At 45.5% G+C, this 24,623-nt stretch overlaps 1 protein-coding gene across 1 annotated transcript in view; it reads left to right on the plus strand.

Moving 5' to 3' along the window:
• The window catches only part of LOC142290093 (uncharacterized), a 115,306-nt gene extending 91,249 nt beyond the window's left edge, over positions 1-24,057 (plus strand). The window contains exons 6-7 of the mRNA XM_075334028.1: positions 14,245-14,277; positions 23,610-24,057. Coding sequence (XP_075190143.1) covers positions 14,245-14,277; positions 23,610-23,692 — 116 coding nt within the window. The 3' untranslated portion in view covers positions 23,693-24,057. The remainder of the gene's footprint in view (positions 1-14,244; positions 14,278-23,609) is intronic.
• The last annotated feature ends 566 nt before the right edge of the window (positions 24,058-24,623 follow it).

The following is a 24,623-nucleotide window of genomic DNA, read 5'->3' on the forward strand; positions in this document are numbered from 1 at the left end:
AACACAGCAAGCAGTTTAAGTACTCCACTCCAAAACTCAGATCACACTTCTAATAGCTCTAAGGAAGATATATTCAAATTCCTGAAAGAAATGTTAAAATTAATGGTCCTCTGGCAATTGGTATCTGAGAAAATAATAATTATTCTTCTTCTTATTATTATTAATCATGGTTTCGCGATTAGCCTTACACAATAAGATATATGTTACCTGATTGAGGATAAGAACAAATTTATAAATAAAAAGTTAATACTTCATCAATCTGCTTTACTGATAAATTCTGAGGGAAATAAAAGAATAAAATTGTTATCATATTTATGATAAAAATGAAACACTTAAAATGTTATACTTTTCCGTGTTATTAAATTTTAAATATTATTATTCATATACAGAGATCAAATTATTAATTTATAAAATTTAACTATCATATAACTAAATGAAAATATGACTTTGATCTTACTATCACTACCCTTTTATATATATATATATATATATATATTATATATATATATATATATATATATATATATATATATTATATATATATATATATATATATATATATATACAGTTAGGTCCAGAAATATTTGGACAGTGACACAAGTTTTGTTATTTTAGCTGTTTACAAAAACATGTTCAGAAATACAATTCTATATATAATATGGGCTGAAAGTGCACACTCCCAGCTGCAATATGAGAGTTTTCACATTCAAATCGGAGAAAGGGTTTAGGAATCAGAGCTCTGTAATGTATAGCCTCCTCTTTTTCAAGGTACCAAAAGTAAATGGACAAGGGACTCTAAGGGCTGCAATTAACTCTGAAGGCGTCTCCCTCGTTAACCTGTAATCAATGAAGTAATTAAAAGGTCTGGGGTTGATTATAGGTGTGTGGTTTTGCATTTGGAAGTTGTTGCTGTGACCAGACAACATGCGGTCTAAGGAACTCTCAATTGAGGTGAAGCAGAACATCCTGAGGCTGAAAAAAAAAGAAAAAATCCATCAGAGAGATAGCAGACATGCTTGGAGTAGCAAAATCAACAGTCGGGTACATTCTGAGAAAAAAGGAATTGACTGGTGAGCTTGGGAACTCAAAAAGGCCTGGGCGTCCACGGATGACAACAGTGGTGGATGATCGCCGCATACTTTCTTTGGTGAAGAAGAACCCGTTCACAACATCAACTGAAGTCCAGAACACTCTCAGTGAAGTAGGTGTATCTGTCTCTAAGTCAACAGTAAAGAGAAGACTCCATGAAAGTAAATACAAAGGGTTCACATCTAGATGCAAACCATTCATCAATTCCAAAAATAGACAGGCCAGAGTTAAATTTGCTGAAAAACACCTCATGAAGCCAGCTCAGTTCTGGAAAAGTATTCTATGGACAGATGAGACAAAGATCAACCTGTACCAGAATAATGGGAAGAAAAAAGTTTGGAGAAGAAAGGGAACGGCACATGATCCAAGGCACACCACATCCTCTGAAAAACATGGTGGAGGCAACGTGATGGCATGGGCATGCATGGCTTTCAATGGCACTGGGTCACTTGTGTTTATTGATGACATAACAGCAGACAAGAGTAGCCGGATGAATTCTGAAGTGTACCGGGATATACTTTCAGCCCAGATTCAGCCAAATGCCGCAAAGTTGATCGGACGGCGCTTCATAGTACAGATGGACAATGACCCCAAGCATACAGCCAAAGCTACCCAGGAGTTCATGAGTGCAAAAAAGTGGAACATTCTGCAATGGCCAAGTCAATCACCAGATCTTAACCCAATTGAGCATGCATTTCACTTGCTCAAATCCAGACTTAAGACGGAAAGACCCACAAACAAGCAAGACCTGAAGGCTGCGGCTGTAAAGGCCTGGCAAAGCATTAAGAAGGAGGAAACCCAGCGTTTGGTGATGTCCATGGGTTCCAGACTTAAGGCAGTGATTGCCTCCAAAGGATTTGCAACAAAATATTGAAAATAAAAATATTTTGTTTGGGTTTGGTTTATTTGTCCAATTACTTTTGACCTCCTAAAATGTGGAGTGTTTGTAAAGAAATGTGTACAATTCCTACAATTTCTATCAGATATTTTTGTTCAAACCTTCAAATTAAACGTTACAATCTGCACTTTAATTCTGTTGTAGAGATTTCATTTCAAATCCAATGTGGTGGCATGCAGAGCCCAACTCGCCAAAATTGTGTCACTGGCCAAAGATTTCTGGACCTAACTGTATATATATACATAAATCTATAGAAGGTATGTATTACATGGATACACTGTATGTGAACAATAATAAATATCAAATAACAAAATTAATTTATCCAGAAATCCCCTTTATTTAGCTGAAAACCAAACCCCAGTTTATCTTCCAATATCTGATCTATTATATTCATTTTCAACCTGTAGGAATCTCTGAAAATGCTCTGTAACTCAATTTTTTTCCTTAAATTAAAAAAAATATCTCTCTCCGACGGCCCATCCAGCTGTCGCTGGATGTCAAATTCTCTGGACGACATTTTTTCTTTCAATAGTGACAAGGGGAGAGAATTTGCACAAGATACCTGTTTCTGTCTTTCAGGGCTTTTAAAAATCGCTTGTCTGAGATTGTCGGTATCAGATTTTGTGACAATTTTCTCTTTCATTGAAGGTGACAAGGAAAGAGGGGGGGTGTATGATTTGTAATTTACATGCAATTTCCTGCGAATTTTATACATTTTGTCACAGAAATATTTGGATCTGGGAGACACTGTTGGTTTTTTACAGAATCTCTCCTTTTTTTGTGTTGGTTTTTTGGATTTAATTAATTTCTGTTTTGATTGACTTTGGTGATTTCTAACAAAATCGATAAATGTCGTACATTCGAATAGGGACTTTTTCTTTAATGCCACAGTACAGGTTGTATCATCAAGGAAATTAAATTTCTTGACGAATAAATGTATCATTCCATTCAGTCTGACATTTGGAATGACCGCCCTATACAAACGTTCAAAAACAGACATAAATGAGAACGTACTCTCATTCTGTTCAATTTGTAATTCCTTCAACATCTCATAATTTGGACTCGCTTCATTCCGTTCACAAAAAATGAGATTTCTCAGCCTTGTGATGTCATCCTCAGTTGGACAATCAAAAGTCTCATTGTCAGAAGTCAGAAGACTTTTTTAATGCTAGCTGTCTGAAAAATTGCTGGGGTAACCATATATCAAATATCTGAGTCTTCTCACTATTGGTTAAATTTAATTTTTCAACGCAACTTTCAAATATTTCTGAATTTCTGCATACATGTATTTTAGGATCGTATGCGGGAATTAATTTGCATAAGTCCAATAGATTCTTCCTAAGTTTAAGTTCTAACTTAGCCTGTTCTAATTTTAGAAACTGATCTCCGCCATGCTCTCTGACTCCTCCCCCTTCTGGCTCCGCTTTGTCATTTCCTTCTCTGACAAGTCTTTGCACATCTCCTACTCTGGCTCCTCCCCCTTCTGACTTCTCTATGTCATTTCCTGCTTCTTCTCCAAAGTCCCGAAGGTTACCTTGAATACACGGCACATGTCTGCGGCCATCTTGATTACAGTCAGAATTCACAATATCACTTACTGACATTTCAGGTTCTAAGCAGTCTTTGGATTTCTCTATCACTGACTTTCCTGACAAGTCAGGTTGTCCATTTCCACCATTTTTACCTTTTTCTAACACTAACTTGTGAAATTCATAGACTAAATGACAGACATTTCTCATTTTCTGTTTCTCTCTATTAAAAGACATTGCACATTCTACACGTGAATTCTCAAGTTCACACTCCCCATAAAGGCATACCCAAATCTCCTCTACATTAGAAATATCTGAGTATGTGAACTGAAGTTTACTTTGCTTAACATAAGAAGAGATAAAATCCATTTTCTTACCTGAAATGATCAGATGATCTGATGGATGATCCTCTGAGACTTGATTCACCTTGTTCAGCACGTCCAATACTTCTTATGGACTGACTTATTCTTTCTTGCTCAAAGACACGTCAAAGGTTAACTTCTGTGGCTTTGTAACTCTTTAAAGTTCATTTAAAACATTCATGCGACTTGAACTTATCCGTATTTTCTAGGTTCTGCGTGATTTTTATAAATTGTCAATTCCCTGTCACTTTGCAGGAGATATTTATTACTTCTGTCCCCTGTTATGTAAAGTAAAAGGAACAAGTACAAAAAATTTAAAAAAACACGAATAGCTGAGCTCGCCAAATGTTAAAAATAAGGAATACATTGGAGATTTTGCCGTAGTGGAAAAAATCTCTCATGAACCAGCGCTGAATAATAAGGCACTAATAAACAAAAAACTACTTTATTACAGAATATCTAATGCATACTACTGAACAAACATTAACCACAATAAAACCTCAGTATACAATAGGACTACACTGTCGTGAGGCCCCGGCCGGTGGCGGTCACGATATAAAGGATGATTTGTAAAGGCTGAGAAGCCGGTAGGTAGAAGAACCGGTAGGTGGAAAACAATCCTCCTATTTCAGGATACCTGTATCAAAGACAAGGACAATGTTCTGTGCTTAGTTGGATTCTCACACGCTGCACTCACGATCCCTGATTGGGGTTGGGTAAACCGCGCTCCTAGTATCGGATATAACGGTAAATATGCCAGCGCACTGGGGGCCCGTTACAGATCCCCAGTGGATCCACTACGGGATCTACTTTCTTGGCGGGCTAACGCCCAAAACAAGCCTTTAGCTAAGTCTGCAGTCTTGGATTGTCCTCTGTTTAAATCCAGCAGACTTCCATCTGGCACCCGGGTGTCTGGACGCAATCCTCTGTGCATCGGGACCCGGCATCAGCTGTTTCCATCAGCTAGGAGGCAAACTCTGTTCCACGCAAGGACCACATACCATGGTACCCTCCTGATCGGTATCAGCGTCAGGTAATACACACTGGGGATCTGTAACGGGCCCCCAGTGCGCTGGCATATTTACCGTTATATCCGATACTAGGAGCGCGGTTTACCCAACCCCAATCAGGGATCGTGAGTGCAGCGTGTGAGAATCCAACTAAGCACAGAACATTGTCCTTGTCTTTAATACAGGTATCCTGAAATAGGAGGATTGTTTTCCACCTACCGGTTCTTCTACCTACCGGCTTCTCAGCCTTTACAAATCATCCTTTAAAAATATATGTTATTTTTATTCTCGAACATTTTATTGGATCAAGCCTTCAGTAGGATTTTTTTGATCTGCCATATATCGTGACCGCCACCGGCCGGGGCCTCACGACAGTGTAGTCCTATTGTATACTGAGGTTTTATTGTGGTTAATGTTTGTTCAGTAGTATGCATTAGATATTCTGTAATAAAGTAGTTTTTTGTTTATTAGTGCCTTATTATTCAGCGCTGGTTCATGAGAGATTTTTTCCACTACGGCAAAATATCCAATGTATTCCTTATAAACTTTATCTGGGCAATTTTTGGGGTGTTTTTGCCTGTGTAACCAGCTGCAGAATCATAAGCAATTACTGGGTTAAGCGCTTACTATTGTCCTAGGACAATCATTATTTTAAATGTTAAAAATATACTCTTAAATATATTTTTCTTCAAATACGCGATAAGACACATGAATAATGGACTTCAGAATATATAAAAAAAAAATAAATGTATTTTATATCTGATAAAAATGGTTGGCTAATTATAAAGTTGCAGTTCAGTTACAGAAAAGGAAAAAAATATACTGCATTAGCTTACGTAAAAGAGTTCAATTAGTCCATACTGATCAATAGAAAATCTTCATCCATCTCTCCTTGGATCCTGAATAGTAAGGCAGAGGTGATATACTGTAGGCTTGACAGCATGTGTTCATCTTGCAGGCTGAAAGGATTCTGGGTCAGTTGGCGACGTGCAGGAGTGAGGAGCCCCCTCCATCTTGTCATGTTATATGACAACTGTCCAAACCATATAGGGAAATTACTGCTGGATGCATGTCACATGGTGTAATCTCTAGAAGCTTCCAGATGGATAAATATACCATACTATGTCAGCACTTATGTATATTCAATATGGATATCTTAATATTTATTCCTTATAAGAACTTTATCGATAAGCTATGCCCTCCAACATAAACAGAACTGTGAATATATATAATATGTCCTACTATAAAATGTTTGATAACTAGATGTATTAATTTTAATGTTTTTACAGGCCTGTGCTCGGATGTCTTCTTTTGTGAGGGTCCTTTGGTGTCCTTAACAGGGAAAAGGCTTTCCTCACCCTCTGGGTGTGGGGGCGATGTCCTGGCTAACAGCAGGCCTTCACCTCAGCTAAAGCTACCGAACACAGTTCCCGGAGCTCCCGACAGCTCTCTACAGTTCTTTACAGCTCCAGTTTTCTGTCACATATTCTGCAGGGTATTGCTGAACAAAACAATAATTTTTCGGGTCTGCCTCCAAACCCCAAACCAGCAGCCGCCCCTGTTTGGCCATCATATTCCATGGCACCTACTTTTCAGGTTCCTGTTTTTTTTGTTAATGCCATGTTTAATCCCTCCACCAAGTGTGGGCCATCTGGCTGTAACACTTATACTTTCTTAAAGCAACATCCCATTAGTCGTGTACCACACTTCTTAAGATTTTACACAAGGTTTGGAGAAGTTATTCTTGCTTGGAAGGAAATTTATGTCAACAATGTTAAAAATAAAAACTCTCACAGAGCTTTTTTAGAAATGCAAGATATAAAAATAACACCCAGCGCTAGACACCATAAAGATTGCTATTGCTTCACACAAAGAAAAGAAAAGGTCAGGAGGGTCGATCACTAATTGTGATAATCAGCCCTCAAACATATAACCAATGTGAATAGCCCCATACAGAAGTCTGCAAACAGAGGTCCCAAAATCACAATATCACAGAGTGTCAGTATCATAAATTGTTACATATAGGTAAAAAAAAGTTACAAAAAGAACCCATGCTGTATACATTAAAATTAAAATATAACACTCACCCTCCCAAGCGATTGTACAGAGATCCTCCCACATGATTAGCTGGAGTAAATGTCTGTACAGGGATCCTCCCAAACGATTAGCTGGAGGGAATGTCTGTACAGAGATCCTCTCACATGAGTAGCTGGAGGGAATGTCTGTACAGAGATCCTCCCACATCAGTAGCTGGAGGGAATGTGTGTACAGAGATCCTCCCAAACGATTAGCTAGAGTTGATGTCTGTACAGAGATCCTCCCAAAGGATTAACTGGAGTGAATGTCTGTACAGAGATCCTCCCACATGATTAGCTGAAGGGAATGTCTGTAAAGAGATCTCCCAAACGATTAGCTGGAGTCAATGTCTGTATAGAGATCCTCACAAACGATTAGCTAGAGTGTATGTCTGTACAGAGATCCTCCCACATGATTAGCTGGAGGGAATGTCTGTGCAGAGATCCTCTAAAACGATTAGCTGGAATGAATGTCTGTACAGAGATCCTCCCAAACGATTAGCTGGAGTGAATGTCTGTACAGAGATCCTCCCACATGATTAGCTGAAGGGAATGTCTGTACAGAGATCCTCTGAAATGATTAGCTGGAGTGAATGTCTGTACAGAGATCCTCCCAAACGATTAGCTGGAGGGAATGTCTGTACAGAGATCCTCCCAAACGATTAACTGGAGTGAATGTCTGTACAGAGATCCTCCCAAACGATTAGCTGGAGGGAATGTCTTTACAGAGATCCTCCCAAACGATTAGCTGGAGGGAATGTCTGTACAGAGATCCTCCCACATGATTAGCTGGAGGGAATGTCTGTACAGAGATCCTCCCACATGATTAGCTGAAGGGAATGTCTGTACAGAGATCATCCCACATGATTAGCTGGAGGGAGTGTCTCCACAGAGATCCTCCCAAATGATTAGCTGAAGGGAATGTCTGTACAGAGATCCTCACAAACGATTAGCTGGAGTGAATGTCTGTACAAAGATCCTCCCAAACGATTAGCTGGAGCGAATGTCTGTACAGAGATCCTCTAAAACGATTAGCTGGAGTGAATGTCTGTACAGAGATCCTCCCAAACGATTAGCTGGAGTGAATGTCTGTACAGAGATCCTCCCAAACGATTAGCTGGAGTGAATGTCTGTACAGAGATCCTCCCACATGATTAGCTGGAGGGAATGTCTGTACAGAGATCATCCTAAACGATTAGCTGAAGGGAATCGTCTGTACAGAGATCCTCACAAACGATTAGCTGGAAGGAATGTCTGTACAGAGATCCTCTAAAACGATTAGCTGGAGGGAATGTCTGTACAGAGATCCTCACAAACGATTAGCTGGAGTGAATGTCTGTACAGAGATCCTCACAAACGATTAGCTGGAAGGACTGTCTGTACAGAGATCCTCCCAAACGATTAGCTGGAGTGAATGTCTGTACAGAGATCCTCACAAACGATTAGCTGGAAGGATTGTCTGTACAGAGATCCTCCCAAACGATTAGCTGGAGGGAATGTCTGTATAGAGATCCTCCCAAACGATTAGCTGGAGTGAATGTCTGTACAGAGATCCTCCCAAACGATTAGCTGGAGTGAATGTCTGTACAGAGATCCTCCCAAACGATTAGCTGGAGTGAATGTCTGTATAGAGATCCTCCCAAACGATTAGCTGGAGGGAATGTCTGTATAGAGATCCTCCCAAACGATTAGCTGGAATGAATGTCTGTACAGAGATCCTCCCAAACGATTAGCTGGAGGGAATGTCTGTACAGAGATCCTCCCAAACGATTAGCTGGAGTGAATGTCTGTACAGAGATCTCCCAAACGATTAGCTGGAGTGAATGTCTGTATATAGATCCTCCCAAACGATTAGCTGGAGGGAATGTCTGTACAGAGATCCTCCCAAACGATTAGCTGGAGGGAATGTCTGTATAGAGATCCTCCCAAACGATTAGCTGGAGTGAATGTCTGTACAGAGATCTTCCCACATGATTAGCTGGAGTGAATGTCTGTACAGAGATCTTCCCACATGATTAGCTGGAGTGAATGTCTGTACAGAGATCCTCCCAAATGATTAGCTGGAGGGAATGTCTGTACAGAGATACTCCCAAACGATTAGCTGGAGGGAATGTCTGTACAGAGATCCTCACAAACGATTAGCTGGAGGGAATGTCTGTACAGAGATCCTCCCAAACGATTAGCTGGAGTGAATGTCTGTACAGAGATCTTCCCACATGATTAGCTGGAGTGAATGTCTGTACAGAGATCTTCCCACATGATTAGCTGGAGTGAATGTCTGTACAGAGATCCTCCCAAACGATTAGCTGGAGTGAGTGTCTGTACTGAGATCCTCCCAAACGATTAGCTGGAGTGAATGTCTGTACAGAGATCCTCCCACATGATTAGCTGGAGGGAATGTCTGTACAGAGATCATCCCAAACGATTAGCTGAAGGGAATCGTCTGTACAGAGATCCTCACAAACGATTAGCTGGAAGGAATGTCTGTACAGAGATCCTCTAAAACGATTAGCTGGAGGGAATGTCTGTACAGAGATCCTCACAAACGATTAGCTGGAGTGAATGTCTGTACAGAGATCCTCACAAACGATTAGCTGGAAGGACTGTCTGTACAGAGATCCTCCCAAACGATTAGCTGGAGTGAATGTCTGTACAGAGATCCTCACAAACGATTAGCTGGAAGGAATGTCTGTACAGAGATCCTCCCAAACGATTAGCTGGAGGGAATGTCTGTATAGAGATCCTCCCAAACGATTAGCTGGAGTGAATGTCTGTACAGAGATCCTCCCAAACGATTAGCTGGAGTGAATGTCTGTACAGAGATCCTCCCAAACGATTAGCTGGAGTGAATGTCTGTATAGAGATCCTCCCAAACGATTAGCTGGAGGGAATGTCTGTATAGAGATCCTCCCAAACGATTAGCTGGAATGAATGTCTGTACAGAGATCCTCCCAAACGATTAGCTGGAGGGAATGTCTGTACAGAGATCCTCCCAAACGATTAGCTGGAGTGAATGTCTGTACAGAGATCTCCCAAACGATTAGCTGGAGTGAATGTCTGTATAGAGATCCTCCCAAACGATTAGCTGGAGGGAATGTCTGTACAGAGATCCTCCCAAACGATTAGCTGGAGGGAATGTCTGTATAGAGATCCTCCCAAACGATTAGCTGGAGTGAATGTCTGTACAGAGATCTTCCCACATGATTAGCTGGAGTGAATGTCTGTACAGAGATCTTCCCACATGATTAGCTGGAGTGAATGTCTGTACAGAGATCCTCCCAAATGATTAGCTGGAGGGAATGTCTGTACAGAGATACTCCCAAACGATTAGCTGGAGGGAATGTCTGTACAGAGATCCTCACAAACGATTAGCTGGAGGGAATGTCTGTACAGAGATCCTCCCAAACGATTAGCTGGAGGGAATGTCTGTACAGAGATCTTCCCACATGATTAGCTGGAGTGAATGTCTGTACAGAGATCTTCCCACATGATTAGCTGGAGTGAATGTCTGTACAGAGATCTTCCCACATGATTAGCTGGAGTGAATGTCTGTACAGAGATCCTCCCAAACGATTAGCTGGAGTGAGTGTCTGTACAGAGATCCTCCCAAACGATTAGCTGGAGTGAATGTCTGTACAGAGATCCTCCCAAACGATTAGCTGGAGGGAATGTCTGTACAGAGATCCTCCCAAACGATTAACTGGAGTGAATGTCTGTACAGAGATCCTCCCAAACGATTAGCTGGAGGGAATGTCTTTACAGAGATCCTCCCAAACGATTAGCTGGAGGGAATGTCTGTACAGAGATCCTCCCACATGATTAGCTGGAGGGAATGTCTGTACAGAGATCCTCCCACATGATTAGCTGAAGGGAATGTCTGTACAGAGATCATCCCACATGATTAGCTGGAGGGAGTGTCTCCACAGAGATCCTCCCAAATGATTAGCTGAAGGGAATGTCTGTACAGAGATCCTCACAAACGATTAGCTGGAGTGAATGTCTGTACAAAGATCCTCCCAAACGATTAGCTGGAGCGAATGTCTGTACAGAGATCCTCTAAAACGATTAGCTGGAGTGAATGTCTGTACAGAGATCCTCCCAAACGATTAGCTGGAGTGAATGTCTGTACAGAGATCCTCCCAAACGATTAGCTGGAGTGAATGTCTGTACAGAGATCCTCCCACATGATTAACTGGAGGGAATGTCTGTACAGAGATCATCCTAAACGATTAGCTGAAGGGAATCGTCTGTACAGAGATCCTCACAAACGATTAGCTGGAAGGAATGTCTGTACAGAGATCCTCTAAAACGATTAGCTGGAGGGAATGTCTGTACAGAGATCCTCACAAACGATTAGCTGGAGTGAATGTCTGTACAGAGATCCTCACAAACGATTAGCTGGAAGGACTGTCTGTACAGAGATCCTCCCAAACGATTAGCTGGAGTGAATGTCTGTACAGAGATCCTCACAAACGATTAGCTGGAAGGATTGTCTGTACAGAGATCCTCCCAAACGATTAGCTGGAGGGAATGTCTGTATAGAGATCCTCCCAAACGATTAGCTGGAGTGAATGTCTGTACAGAGATCCTCCCAAACGATTAGCTGGAGTGAATGTCTGTACAGAGATCCTCCCAAACGATTAGCTGGAGTGAATGTCTGTATAGAGATCCTCCCAAACGATTAGCTGGAGGGAATGTCTGTATAGAGATCCTCCCAAACGATTAGCTGGAATGAATGTCTGTACAGAGATCCTCCCAAACGATTAGCTGGAGGGAATGTCTGTACAGAGATCCTCCCAAACGATTAGCTGGAGTGAATGTCTGTACAGAGATCTCCCAAACGATTAGCTGGAGTGAATGTCTGTATAGAGATCCTCCCAAACGATTAGCTGGAGGGAATGTCTGTACAGAGATCCTCCCAAACGATTAGCTGGAGGGAATGTCTGTATAGAGATCCTCCCAAACGATTAGCTGGAGTGAATGTCTGTACAGAGATCTTCCCACATGATTAGCTGGAGTGAATGTCTGTACAGAGATCTTCCCACATGATTAGCTGGAGTGAATGTCTGTACAGAGATCCTCCCAAATGATTAGCTGGAGGGAATGTCTGTACAGAGATACTCCCAAACGATTAGCTGGAGGGAATGTCTGTACAGAGATCCTCACAAACGATTAGCTGGAGGGAATGTCTGTACAGGGATCCTCCCAAACGATTAGCTGGAGGGAATGTCTGTACAGAGATCCTCCCAAACGATTAGCTGGAGTGAATGTCTGTACAGAGATCTTCCCACATGATTAGCTGGAGTGAATGTCTGTACAGAGATCTTCCCACATGATTAGCTGGAGTGAATGTCTGTACAGAGATCCTCCCAAACGATTAGCTGGAGTGAGTGTCTGTACTGAGATCCTCCCAAACGATTAACTGGAGTGAATGTCTGTACAGAGATCCTCCCACATGATTAGCTGGAGGGAATGTCTGTACAGAGATCATCCCAAACGATTAGCTGAAGGGAATCGTCTGTACAGAGATCCTCACAAACGATTAGCTGGAAGGAATGTCTGTACAGAGATCCTCTAAAACGATTAGCTGGAGGGAATGTCTGTACAGAGATCCTCACAAACGATTAGCTGGAGTGAATGTCTGTACAGAGATCCTCACAAACGATTAGCTAGAAGGACTGTCTGTACAGAGATCCTCCCAAACGATTAGCTGGAGTGAATGTCTGTACAGAGATCCTCACAAACGATTAGCTGGAAGGAATGTCTGTACAGAGATCCTCCCAAACGATTAGCTGGAGGGAATGTCTGTATAGAGATCCTCCCAAACGATTAGCTGGAGTGAATGTCTGTACAGAGATCCTCCCAAACGATTAGCTGGAGTGAATGTCTGTACAGAGATCCTCCCAAACGATTAGCTGGAATGAATGTCTGTACAGAGATCCTCCCAAACGATTAGCTGGAGGGAATGTCTGTACAGAGATCCTCCCAAACGATTAGCTGGAGTGAATGTCTGTACAGAGATCTCCCAAACGATTAGCTGGAGTGAATGTCTGTATAGAGATCCTCCCAAACGATTAGCTGGAGGGAATGTCTGTACAGAGATCCTCCCAAACGATTAGCTGGAGGGAATGTCTGTATAGAGATCCTCCCAAACGATTAGCTGGAGTGAATGTCTGTACAGAGATCTTCCCACATGATTAGCTGGAGTGAATGTCTGTACAGAGATCTTCCCACATGATTAGCTGGAGTGAATGTCTGTACAGAGATCATCCCAAATGATTAGCTGGAGGGAATGTCTGTACAGAGATACTCCCAAACGATTAGCTGGAGGGAATGTCTGTACAGAGATCCTCACAAACGATTAGCTGGAGGGAATGTCTGTACAGAGATCCTCCCAAACGATTAGCTGGAGGGAATGTCTGTACAGAGATCTTCCCACATGATTAGCTGGAGTGAATGTCTGTACAGAGATCTTCCCACATGATTAGCTGGAGTGAATGTCTGTACAGAGATCTTCCCACATGATTAGCTGGAGTGAATGTCTGTACAGAGATCCTCCCAAACGATTAGCTGGAGTGAGTGTCTGTACAGAGATCCTCCCAAACGATTAGCTGGAGTGAATGTCTGTACAGAGATCTTCCCACATGATTAGCTGGAGGGAATGTCTGTACAGAGATCCTCCCAAACGATTAGCTGGAGTGAATGTCTGTACAGAGATCTTCCCACATGATTAGCTAAAGGAAATGTTCATGTGAATAGAATCTCCAGATAAGAGTCAACAAATAGAATCCAAAAATAGAGTCCAAAAATAGAAGGTAGGTGCAGATAAATACCACGTCGCTCTGCATCTATCCTGGATAATGCTGTTGGGTTTAACGGACTGGTGAGAAGGACTTTTGGTGATAATGAGACTGAGATTTGTCAGTACAGAAAACGTTTGAAAAAGTTAATGAATACAAGATATATAATACAAATCTGCACATTCTGAAATATTTCTGGCCCATAATCCCTTATTTCATTGGTCAAGAACAATTGTATCCAGCAGATGGAAGACAAATTCCCCCCCCCCGGCCCCCCAGGTCCATCAACAGATTGTTCTAAATCAAGCATAAAATATATTATGAACTATAAAGTTTTGTGAAGCAGAAATGATGATAAAGTTGTGACCAAAATATGGATGTTTGCAAAGTTATTGTTAAACACAAAAAATATACAGTATACTTTTTTGTTGTTAAGGTGAATATTTCTGAGTTGATCTGTATTTAATATTATTTTTTTTAGGAGAAAAAATGAATAAGCCGATATGTGATTCCGGTAAGTGTTTAGTTTCCTCCTCGCCATACAATGGTGCAGCACAGCGCCTCACAATTATTGTGGGCTGAAGTACAGAGAGTCTGGGGTGGACATATCACAGCACAGGGTCCTGAGGATGGGGGACAAGCAGAGGTCTCCTTCCCCCGCTCCTCTGGCTGATATAACCTTCTGCTCCTCTGGCTGTTATAACCTTCTGCTCCTCTGGCTGTTATAACCTTCTGCTCCTCTGGCTGTTATCACAGAAGTACAGTAAACAGCATTTTGTGTATATATATATATACTGTATGTATATATATGTGTGTATATATATATATATATACATATATATATATATATATATATATATATATATATATATATACACACACACACACACACACACAGTCATGGCCAAAAGTGTTAGCACCCTTGAATTTGTTCCAGAAAGTGAAGTATTTTAATTAGAAAATTAATAATACACCCCCTACACCGCCCCTCCTCATAATACACCCTCTACACCGCCCCTCTCTATAATACACCCTCTACACTGCCCCATGTATGATATCTCCCCAGCACACTGCCCCTCTGTATAATATACCCTCATACAATGCTCATGTGTATAATATCCCCACACACATTGCTCCTCTGTATGATATCCCTCTACACTGCTCCTCTGTATAATAATCCCCCCACACACTGCTCCTCTGTATAATTTCCCCCCACACACTGCTCCTCTGTATAATAACCCCCCCCACACACACACTACACTACTCCCCTGTATAACCTCCACACACACTACCCCTCTGTATACTATCCCCCACACAATCTGCCCCTCTTTATATATATATACTGTCATACACATTGCCCTTCGTAATATCGCCCCACACACACACTACCACTCTGTATACTATCCCCCACACACACATCCGTCCATGTGTATAATATCCTCCTGGTATATATGTCCCCCTCCTGGGCCCATCCTGATATTTATGTCCCCATCCTGGTTTATTTGCTCCCTTCCCAGCATATACGTCATCCTCCTGGTATATATGTCCCCATCTTTGACCTCTCCTGGTATATATGACCCCATCCTGATTTATTTGTCCCCATCATGGTATATATGTCCTATCCCAGGGCCCTTTTGGTATGTATATCCCACTCCTGGGTACATTCTGGTATATATGTCCCCATTCTCTGGTTTCTGTTCCCTTCTTGGCATATATGTCCTACTCATGGTATATATGCCCCCTTCCTGGGCCACTCCTGGTATACAGTACAGACCAAAAGTTTAGACACACCTTCTCATTCAAAGAGTTTTCTTTATTTTCATGACTCTGAAAATTGTAGATTGACATTGAAGACATCAAAACTATGAATTAACACATGTGGAATGAAATACTTCACAAAAAAGTGTGAAACAACTGAAAATATGTCTTATATTCTAGGTTCTTCACAGTAGCCACCTTTTGCTTTGATTACTGATTCCACACTTTTGGCATTCTCTTGATGAGCTTCAAGAGGTAGTCACAGGAAATGGTTTTCCAACAGTCTTGAAGGAGTTCCCAGTGATGCTTAGCACTTGTTGGCCCTTTTGCCTTCACTCTGCGGTTCAGCTCACCCCAAACCATCTCGATTGGGTTCAGGTCTGGTGACTGTGGAGGCCAGGTCATCTGGTATAGCACCCCATCACTCTCCTTCTTAGTCACATAGCCCTTACACAGCCTGGAGGGGTGTTTGGGGTCATTGTCCTGTTGAAAAATAAATGATGGTCCAACTAAACGCAAACCGGATGGAATAGCACGCCGCTGCAAGATGCTGTGGTAGCCATGCTGGTTCTGTATGCCTTCAATTTTGAATAAATCCCCAACAGTGTCACCAGCCATGTAGAGCCCATCCGTTCACCTTTTCTGCGTCGCACAAAGACACAGTGGTTGGATCCAAAGATCTCAAATTTGAACTCATCAGACCAAAGCACAGATTTCCACTGGTCTAATGTCCATTCCTTGTGTTCTTTAGCCCAAACAAGTCTCTTCTGCTTGTTGCCTGTCCTTAGCAGTGGTTTCCTAGCAGCTATTTTACCATGAAGGCTGCTGCACAAAGTCTCCTCTTAACAGTTGTTCTAGAGATGTGTCTGCTGCTAGAACTCTGTGTGGCATTGACCTGGTCTCTAATCTGAGCTGCAGTTAACCTGCGATTTCTGAGGCTGGTGACTCGGATAAACTTATCCTCCGTAGCAGAGGTGACTCTTGGTCTTCCTTTCCTGGGGCGGTCCTCATGTGAGCCAGGTTATTTGTAGCATTTTATGGTTTTTGCCACTGCACTTGGGGACACTTTCAAAGTTTTCCCAATTTTTCGGACTGACTGACCTTCATTTCTTAAAGTAATGATGGCCACTCGTTTTTCTTTACTTAGCTGCTTTTTTCTTGCCATAATACAAATTCTAACAGTCTATTCAGTAGGACTATCAGCTGTATCCACCAGACTTCTGCACAACACGACTGATGGTCCCAACCCCATTTATAAGGCAAGAAATCCCACTTATTAAACCTGACAGGGCACACCTGTGAAGTGAAAACCATTTCCGGTGACTACCCCTTGAAGCTCATTAAGAGAATGCCAAGAGTGTGCAAATCAGTAATCAAAGCAAAAGATGGCGACTGTGAAGAACCTAGAATATAACACATATTTTCAGTTGTGTCACATTTTTTTGTTAAGTATTTCATTCCACGTGTGGTAATTCATAGTTTTGATGCCTTCAATGTGAATCTACAATTTTCAGTCATGAAAATAAAGAAAACTCTTTGAATGAGAAGGTGTGTTCAAACTTTTGGTCTATACTGTATGTCTCCTTCCTGGGCTCCTCCTGGCATATTTGTCTGCTGCAAAAAACAACAAAAACATTTTACTCACTCTCTTGTCTTGCAGTGTCCTCTCTGAGCAGCGATGCATTTCAGCTGGATGTGACCCTCCCACGCACATCCAGCTGAAGCAAGGCAGGGACTGAGGTCGAAGGGAACCTCAACCACACTCGGTGAATGTCCTGCTCCTGTCTTCAGTTCACAGAGCGCTTACTTGTTGCCGCCGACTGCCGCGTTCTTGGCACCCCCGCGGCTCTGTCTGCAGCAGTGTGATGTTGAAGCGTGATGACCTCATCATGCTGCTGCACGCTGGGCCGCAGGATGATGTGCTGACACCTTGATCTGTTCCAATGACCTTTCCTTCAGCATATGGCTAATTTGCATGCAATACCCGTGAAGCGCTTCGTCTGAAACTTAGCGATGTACTGTAGGGGCCGAAGCGACACTGCCGGGCCCCTCTGCTGCAGCTGTGAAAAGGGGGGCCAGGCCTTAATAAAGCTAAGTAATTACCTTGGACTCCCCTTTTCACCGGGCCCCATACACCAGTCATGGTTGTCATACCCTGATGGAGGCTCTGATGCTCAGTACCGCGGGTAGTCAGTGCTGCGGGTAGTCAGTGCTGCGGGTAGTCAGTGCTGCGGGTAGTCAGTGCTGCGGGTAAGACAAGTATCCTGCGCCCATCTGTGGACTGTTACAGATACCATTTCATACAAAGTTATATATTTTTACAAAGATATATATTTTTTTTTTCTTCAGTTTTTAATTTTAATTAATGTTGGTGCTTTTCATGCAACTGTTTTGTTACTTTATCCACAAAACCGTCCCCAACCCTAGTTCTGATGTGAAGCCCCACAGGTGTAGTGTCGGTGCATTACCTTCAGGGACTCCACTCGGCTGGATCTTGTCACAGGTAGGAGATCTTCTTCTTGTCGTGACGCCACTCTCAGTATTGCGGCCAGTAGGGACCGCCACTGCAGGTTAAGGGACGCCTGGGGCTGATGGTGAGTGCAGTTAGTTGGAATAGCCTCCTGAGAGTGAGGCAAGCCCCAGGGCCCGGTGTAGGTGCGTAGTACCACAAGGCGCAGAATAACTCCACACAGGCAGAATGTCTTTCAGGGTTTTTACTCACTTCAGGTGGCAGGGTGAGTAACCCGGGCGTAGCTGGGATGAACCAGGCGGGAACCAGGTGTCCTTCAGGCTGACTTGTGAGGGTGACTACTAACTCGCCTTCCTTAGCCCTTGGTGGTTTGGGGTGACCCCGACTTTGAGTCCCTATGGGGGTCACCCAGGGAAGTTGCTGAAGCCTCACTCCCCTTCGTTTGCCGTGTGCTTGTTGCCTGGGCCAGATCACTCCAGCTTCTTGCCTCCTGTGAGCTATGGGCCCTAACTGTGGCTACGTGGCTGCGGCTTTTTGTGGTGTTGTGGCGTGGGCTTTGAGAGCCCCACACCGGCAGGTTTAGCAAAAGAAAGCTGGATCTATCTCCGCTTCGGGATCTGCCGCCCGTTTGGGCCTGGTACTCCCCAGCAGTCTCCTTACTTCCCACTCTGTGCTCTCTCTCTAGCTGGAGATGGGTTTCGGGTAGCCCTCCTAGGTGACCGTTCTCCCCCGTCGGTAGCCACTGCGCGGACGCTGTCAGACTCCAGCAGCCCAGGGGAAGGGGTCAGCTCTCTCCGGAGCTCCCTGGACTCTGCTCTGAACTGGCTCACTGCTCCTCCTCTCCTGTTCTTGCCTACGCCACCTAGCAACCAGATTCTCTTACCACACCCCTTGAGAGGAGATGGAGGCTTTTGGCCCCCTCCACTATTCCAGTGAAGGTGAAGGCTTTTCCCCCTCCTGGGATCCCCAGGGGTCCTCTCATGGGTACATGTGTGAGACCTGATCACTATGCGCCTGTGTTCCACACCCCGGTCAGCCTTCTGGATTACCTGTGTTGTACTGTCCCCAGCATGGGTGCAGTACTCAGTGGTGCCTGACCAGGTCAGGGGCGCCACATTCCCCCTTAGTTATCACCAGCACGTCCTCAGGCTGCAAGACAACATTTTAAAATGCATAAAACATTAAAACATGTAAAACATTTTTAAAAGCACCAGGTACCATACATCACCACCCTCCACCCACAAGTCCGTTAACCCACCCAAAACCCTCTCACGTTGGCCGCAGCTTCAGCCACTTCTGGCAGGATGTAGAGGCGGCTTACATGGGCTGGTGGTTTCAGGGTATACCTGGCCTGGTGGATCCGCGCCTTCAGCCTCTTCTGGCAGGATGCAGAGGCGGCCTCCACAGTTGGTGCTGACCAGGTACCCTCTTTGTGGTGGAGAGCCAGGCCCCATAAACAGGCATGCTCTCTGGTCGCAGGTGAGCCAAGGCCCTATATACGGACGGGCTCCTCCTGGTTGCAGACGAGCCAAGCCCCTAAACAGGCTGACTCTGGTGGTGGTGGTGCCCTCTGGTGTAACTATTTACACTGCGAGAGTTTGTGGCTATAGCCAGTTCATAGCCTTAAGGTTCATTTCTCACATCAGTTTATGTGGGCACATACTTGAACTTTTAAAACGTTGCAAAACAAACTTTCCAACTGGTCAAAACTTGCTGTACTTTACTTGAACTTATGCAGACTCCTCTTCACCAGGGCTTGGGCCTGTAGGGCTGCGGCACCTGTTGCTTTCTTGGTCTTTTTCTTCATCTGTGGTAGTCTCGTCAGTAGGTTCTTTGTCTTTTCTTTCTTTATGGCTGTCTTTCCTTTCTTCTTTGGGACATGGCACTACATCTAGGGCATACCAGCCTCTTTCGCCTTGATGCATAGTAAACTGTACGGAGTCTCCTGTACGCAGGTTCCTTCCAGGATGTCCTCTGGGCAGATTAGCTCTGACGTCTCTCCGATTGACAAAAATACCTTCTTTTATACCAGGTGCTACGATGAACCCATATCCTGACTTGAGGCTGAAGTCCTCCACTACTCCTCTGCAAAGGGGTCCTCTGGCCTGGGCTTTGGCTCTTCTCAGGAACCTTTTCTCCTGTAGGTCTCTGGCCGTGACTTCTCTCTGCTCTGGGGATGGCGGTGCAGGGGAAAACTGGGTTCTGCTGCGGCGCTGTGTCTTGCAGGCTAGATTCTGCGAAGTGCAGCTTACAAGCTCCCAGGTGGGGCGGTTGGGCAGGTCTTCTTCCGCAGGAGGTGTCAGGTCTTCCTCGTCCCAACGGGAATATGGCAGCATCTCCGGCTCTGGGACTAGCACTGCTGCTGGCTCCGGGGGCAACTCCTCAGCTTCTTGCCCTCCTCTCCCCCTTAGTTCTTCGCTGCACTCTGGTCGTGGCAGCGCCGGGGATGAGTGTTCCTCAGCTGGCCCAGGCGGTGGACTCTTCAGCGTGGTTGCTGCAGGGGTTGCCTTAGGGGTGTGCGGAGGGAGCATGTATCTGTCCACCATCTCCTGTGGGAACTTGGCCTCCAGGTCAGCCTTCAGCTGCCAGTATGCAGAGTCTTCACCTATCAGGGATTTCCTAGTAGGGACTTCCTTAGGCTGGGGAGCGGTGTCTGCTCTGGCCTTGCAGGCCGGGGAAAATGGTGATGCAATCTCTTGGCGGGCCGCGCCTGGCATGGCGGCGGCCTGGTCTTGGCGGGCCGCGCCCTGTATGGCGGCGGCCTGGTCTTGGCGGGCCGCGCCCTGTATGGCGGCGGCCTGGTCTTGGCGGGCCGCGCCCTGTATGGCGGCGGCCTGGATCGGCGTCGCAGCTGCGATGGGATCTGTGCAGGCTGGGCTGGGCGTCGCTGCAGGGACCGGGTCTTGGTGGGCCGAGCAGGGCATCGCTGCGGCGGCCGGGGCTTGGCGGGCCGAGCAGGGCATCGCTGCGGCGGCCGGGGCTTGGCAGGGCCGAGCAGGGCATCGCTGCGGCGGCCTGGGCTTGGCGGGCCGAGCAGGGCATCGCTGCGGCGGCCTGGGCTTGGCGGGCCGCACCTGGCATGGCTGCGGCCTGGCTCAGCGTCGCCGCGCCGGGCGCCTCTTCTGGGACCGCGGTCGTAGCAGCAGGGGTCGGAGCGCTTGCGCTGGCCGGGGCAACTCTGGACTCACCCATCGGTGGCACCATCGGGATCTGAGTCGTCGCCGCTCGATCTGGCAGGCGTCGCGCGGCTCCCTCCTCGTAGGTCCGAACCGCCGCAGCCATCTCCAGAAGCTCCGTGCGTCCCTCACTGAGCTGTCGCATAATCCTGGCCTCCAGCTGATCGCAGAAGATAGCAAGCTCCCGGCACCACCAGGCAGCAGAGCCTGGTTCTGGGTATCCACGTCCGGACTCCATCTCTTCTCTCTGCAGCAGCAGGCTTGTGGCTCTCTTTCCTTCCCGCCGTCTCTGGACGCTTCCGCTTTCTTCACAAGCGAGGTCAGAACTCTGCAGGGGATCTCTGGGTAGCCACACCTCTTCGTGGGCGGTAACTTCTCCCAGCGCGGGCTGCTGTTGTTTTTCAGCGCGCTTTTCATGGTGGCAATATGGCGGCGCTTCCAATTTTTCAAGCGGACCGCCCAGGCACATGGTCACCTGTCTGGACAGGTCTAGTCCTTATCCTGTTCGTGACGCCAGATGTGAAGCCCCACAGGTGTAGTGTCGGTGCATTACCTTCAGGGACTCCACTCGGCTGGATCTTGTCACAGGTAGGAGATCTTCTTGTCGTGACGCCACTCTCAGTATTGCGGTCAGTGGGGACCGCCACTGCAGGTTAAGGGACGCCTGGGGCTGATGGTGAGTGCAGTTAGTTGGAATAGCCTCCTGAGAGTGAGGCAAGCCCCAGGGCCCGGTGTAGGTGCGTAGTACCACAAGGCGCAGAATAACTCCACACAGGCAGAATGTCTTTCAGGGTTTTTACTCACTTCAGGTGGCAGGGTGAGTAACCCGGGCGTAGCTGGGATGAACCAGGCGGGAACCAGGTGTCCTTCAGGCTGACTTGTGAGGGTGACTACTAACTCGCCTTCCTTAGCCCTTGGTGGTTTGGGGTGACCCCGACTTTGAGTCCCTATGGGGGTCACCCAGGGAAGTTGCTGAAGCCTCACTCCCCTTCGTTTGCCGTGTGCTTGTTGCCTGGGCCAGATCACTCCAGCTTCTTGCCTCCTGTGAGCTATGGGCCCTAACTGTGGCTACGTGGCTGCGGCTTTTTGTGGTGTTGTGGCGTGGGCTTTGAGAGCCCCACACCGGCAGGTTTAGCAAAAGAAAGCTGGATCTATCTCCGCTTCGGGATCTGCCGCCCGTTTGGGCCTGGTTCTCCCTAGCAGTCTCCTTACTTCCCACTCTGTGCTCTCTCTCTAGCTGGAGATGGGTTTCGGGTAGCACTCCTAGGTGACCGTTCTCCCCCGTCGGTAGCCACTGCGCGGACGCTGTCAGACTACAGCAGCCCAGGGGAAGGGGTCAGCTCTCTCCGGAGCTCCCTGGACTCTGCTCTGAACTGGCTCACTGCTCCTCCTCTCCTGTTCTTGCCTACGCCACCTAGCAACCAGATTCTCTTACCACACCCCTTGAGAGGAGATGGAGGCTTTTGGCCCCCTCCACTATTCCAGTGAAGGTGAAGGCTTTTCCCCCTCCTGGGATCCCCAGGGGTCCTCTCATGGGTACATGTGTGAGACCTGATTACTATGCGCCTGTGTTCCACACCCCGGTCAGCCTTCTGGATTACCTGTGTTGTACTGTCCCCAGCATGGGTGCAGTACTCAGTGGTGCCTGACCAGGTCAGGGGCGCCACACTAACAACAGATCTGAACTTAGGCCTCCTTCTAGTTAGAGTATGAAAAGCTTGTAGAAACTTACTTTATTATTATGTCAGTGGCCTCTGTCCAGTGAGAGGGGGAGCTGTGGGGGAACAACATGCATCCTTTACCTTATCAGTTACTGCCTATGCAGAGCATAGCAGAGAAGATGACTTTGTAGAGGTGAATGTAAATATTCAAGCAGAATTTAATTCTGAAATTTTACAAAAACATAAGAGCAATTTGCTTTGTGCAAAATTGCAGACAATCAAACAAAGACCAGGAAAGCGTTAAAAAAAAATGTCCCAGTGCCGCCTAAGCCTGAAACGTTACATCGCAGATCATGATGGGACATGTGATACTGCGGCACACGGGACATGGGGTTCTCCTGCTCCAGAACATTTTCTGGCCAAGTTCAAGCGATTTGCCAAATTGTTATCTCAGCAGATTCGCTCATCTCTAGGAGTTTGTCATCGGTTGCTGCGCTCTGCATAGACAGTAACAGAGATATAAAATCTCCCTTCATGATACTGAGAGCTTTGTACTCTCAGTTACTGCCTATGCAGAGCGCAGCAGCTTATGACACACTCATCTCGGCTGCTGTGCTCTGCATAGGAACCTGTGGCACTAACCAAGGTGACAGATGGCAGCGGGGTGGGGGGGATTTTGCCCCTCACAGAGTTAGTTGCCCCTCTCTCCCCTCCCGCGCTGTATATACTATATATGTGAATATACGGATGTGACTCTTGACGTCCTCCCGTTTTTCCGCAGGGACATTTCTGGACTGTGGCTCCAGCTCTCGGCTCGGCCTCTATGGACTCATCCTGGGGGTGGTGATTGCTCGGCTGTACTGAGGGGTCTGCGGACAGAAGCCGGACCCCGGACGTGGCCCCGGAGTATTCCACCGCCTGCATCTGGAAACATTTCATTCTCATAGAGTTTATCCCCTTCCCCCTTTCTTGTTTGTTTCTCCCCTTCTTCCGCTGACTCCGGCGTCTGACGACTCGTCTTTAGAGACCCGAGTGTTATCTGTTAATGGCGCCGTTCACTTTACCATATAATGTCCGGAAAAATCGCAAGAAACTTCATTGCTAGGTGCAATGGAGAAGACGCCCTCACATGATCGGTGTATACCACAGCGCGGTCCAATCACAAACTTTATATATATATCTATCAATACTTTATGATTTACTACTACCTAAAAATAAAATATCATATTCTGAGAGTTTCCGGTAACTTTTTCATCTTTCGGCGCTGCGCTCGCACTCGTTTTTCTGTGGGGTTGGGCTGTAATGGAAGTGTTTTGTATACAGTGCTTTGAAAAAGTATTCACACCCCGTTTGACTCCCCCTAACACCGGCCCTGACTAACTAGGGTTTATTTTTGGAATACGGCTTATATATAGAGCATTCTCCAAAAATCCTGTACATCATGCGAAGGCTTATTTTTGGGGTGATACATCTGGTGATTTTTGGGGTGATACATCTGGTGATTTTTGGGGTGATACATCTGGTGATTTTTGGGGTGATACATCTGGTGATTTTTGGGGTAATACATCTGGTGATTTTTGGGGTGATACAGCTGGTGATTTTTGGGGTGATACATCTGGTGATTTTTGGGGTAATACATCTGGTGATTTTTGGGGTGATACAGCTGGTGATTTTTGGGGTGATACAGCTGGTGATTTTTGGGGTGATACATCTGGTGATTTTTGGGGTGATACATCTGGTGATTTTTGGGGTGATACATCTGGTGATTTTTGGGGTGATACATCTGGTGATTTTT

Source organism: Anomaloglossus baeobatrachus, chromosome 2 (assembly GCF_048569485.1).
Source record: "Anomaloglossus baeobatrachus isolate aAnoBae1 chromosome 2, aAnoBae1.hap1, whole genome shotgun sequence".
Classification (NCBI taxonomy): domain Eukaryota; kingdom Metazoa; phylum Chordata; class Amphibia; order Anura; family Aromobatidae; genus Anomaloglossus; species Anomaloglossus baeobatrachus.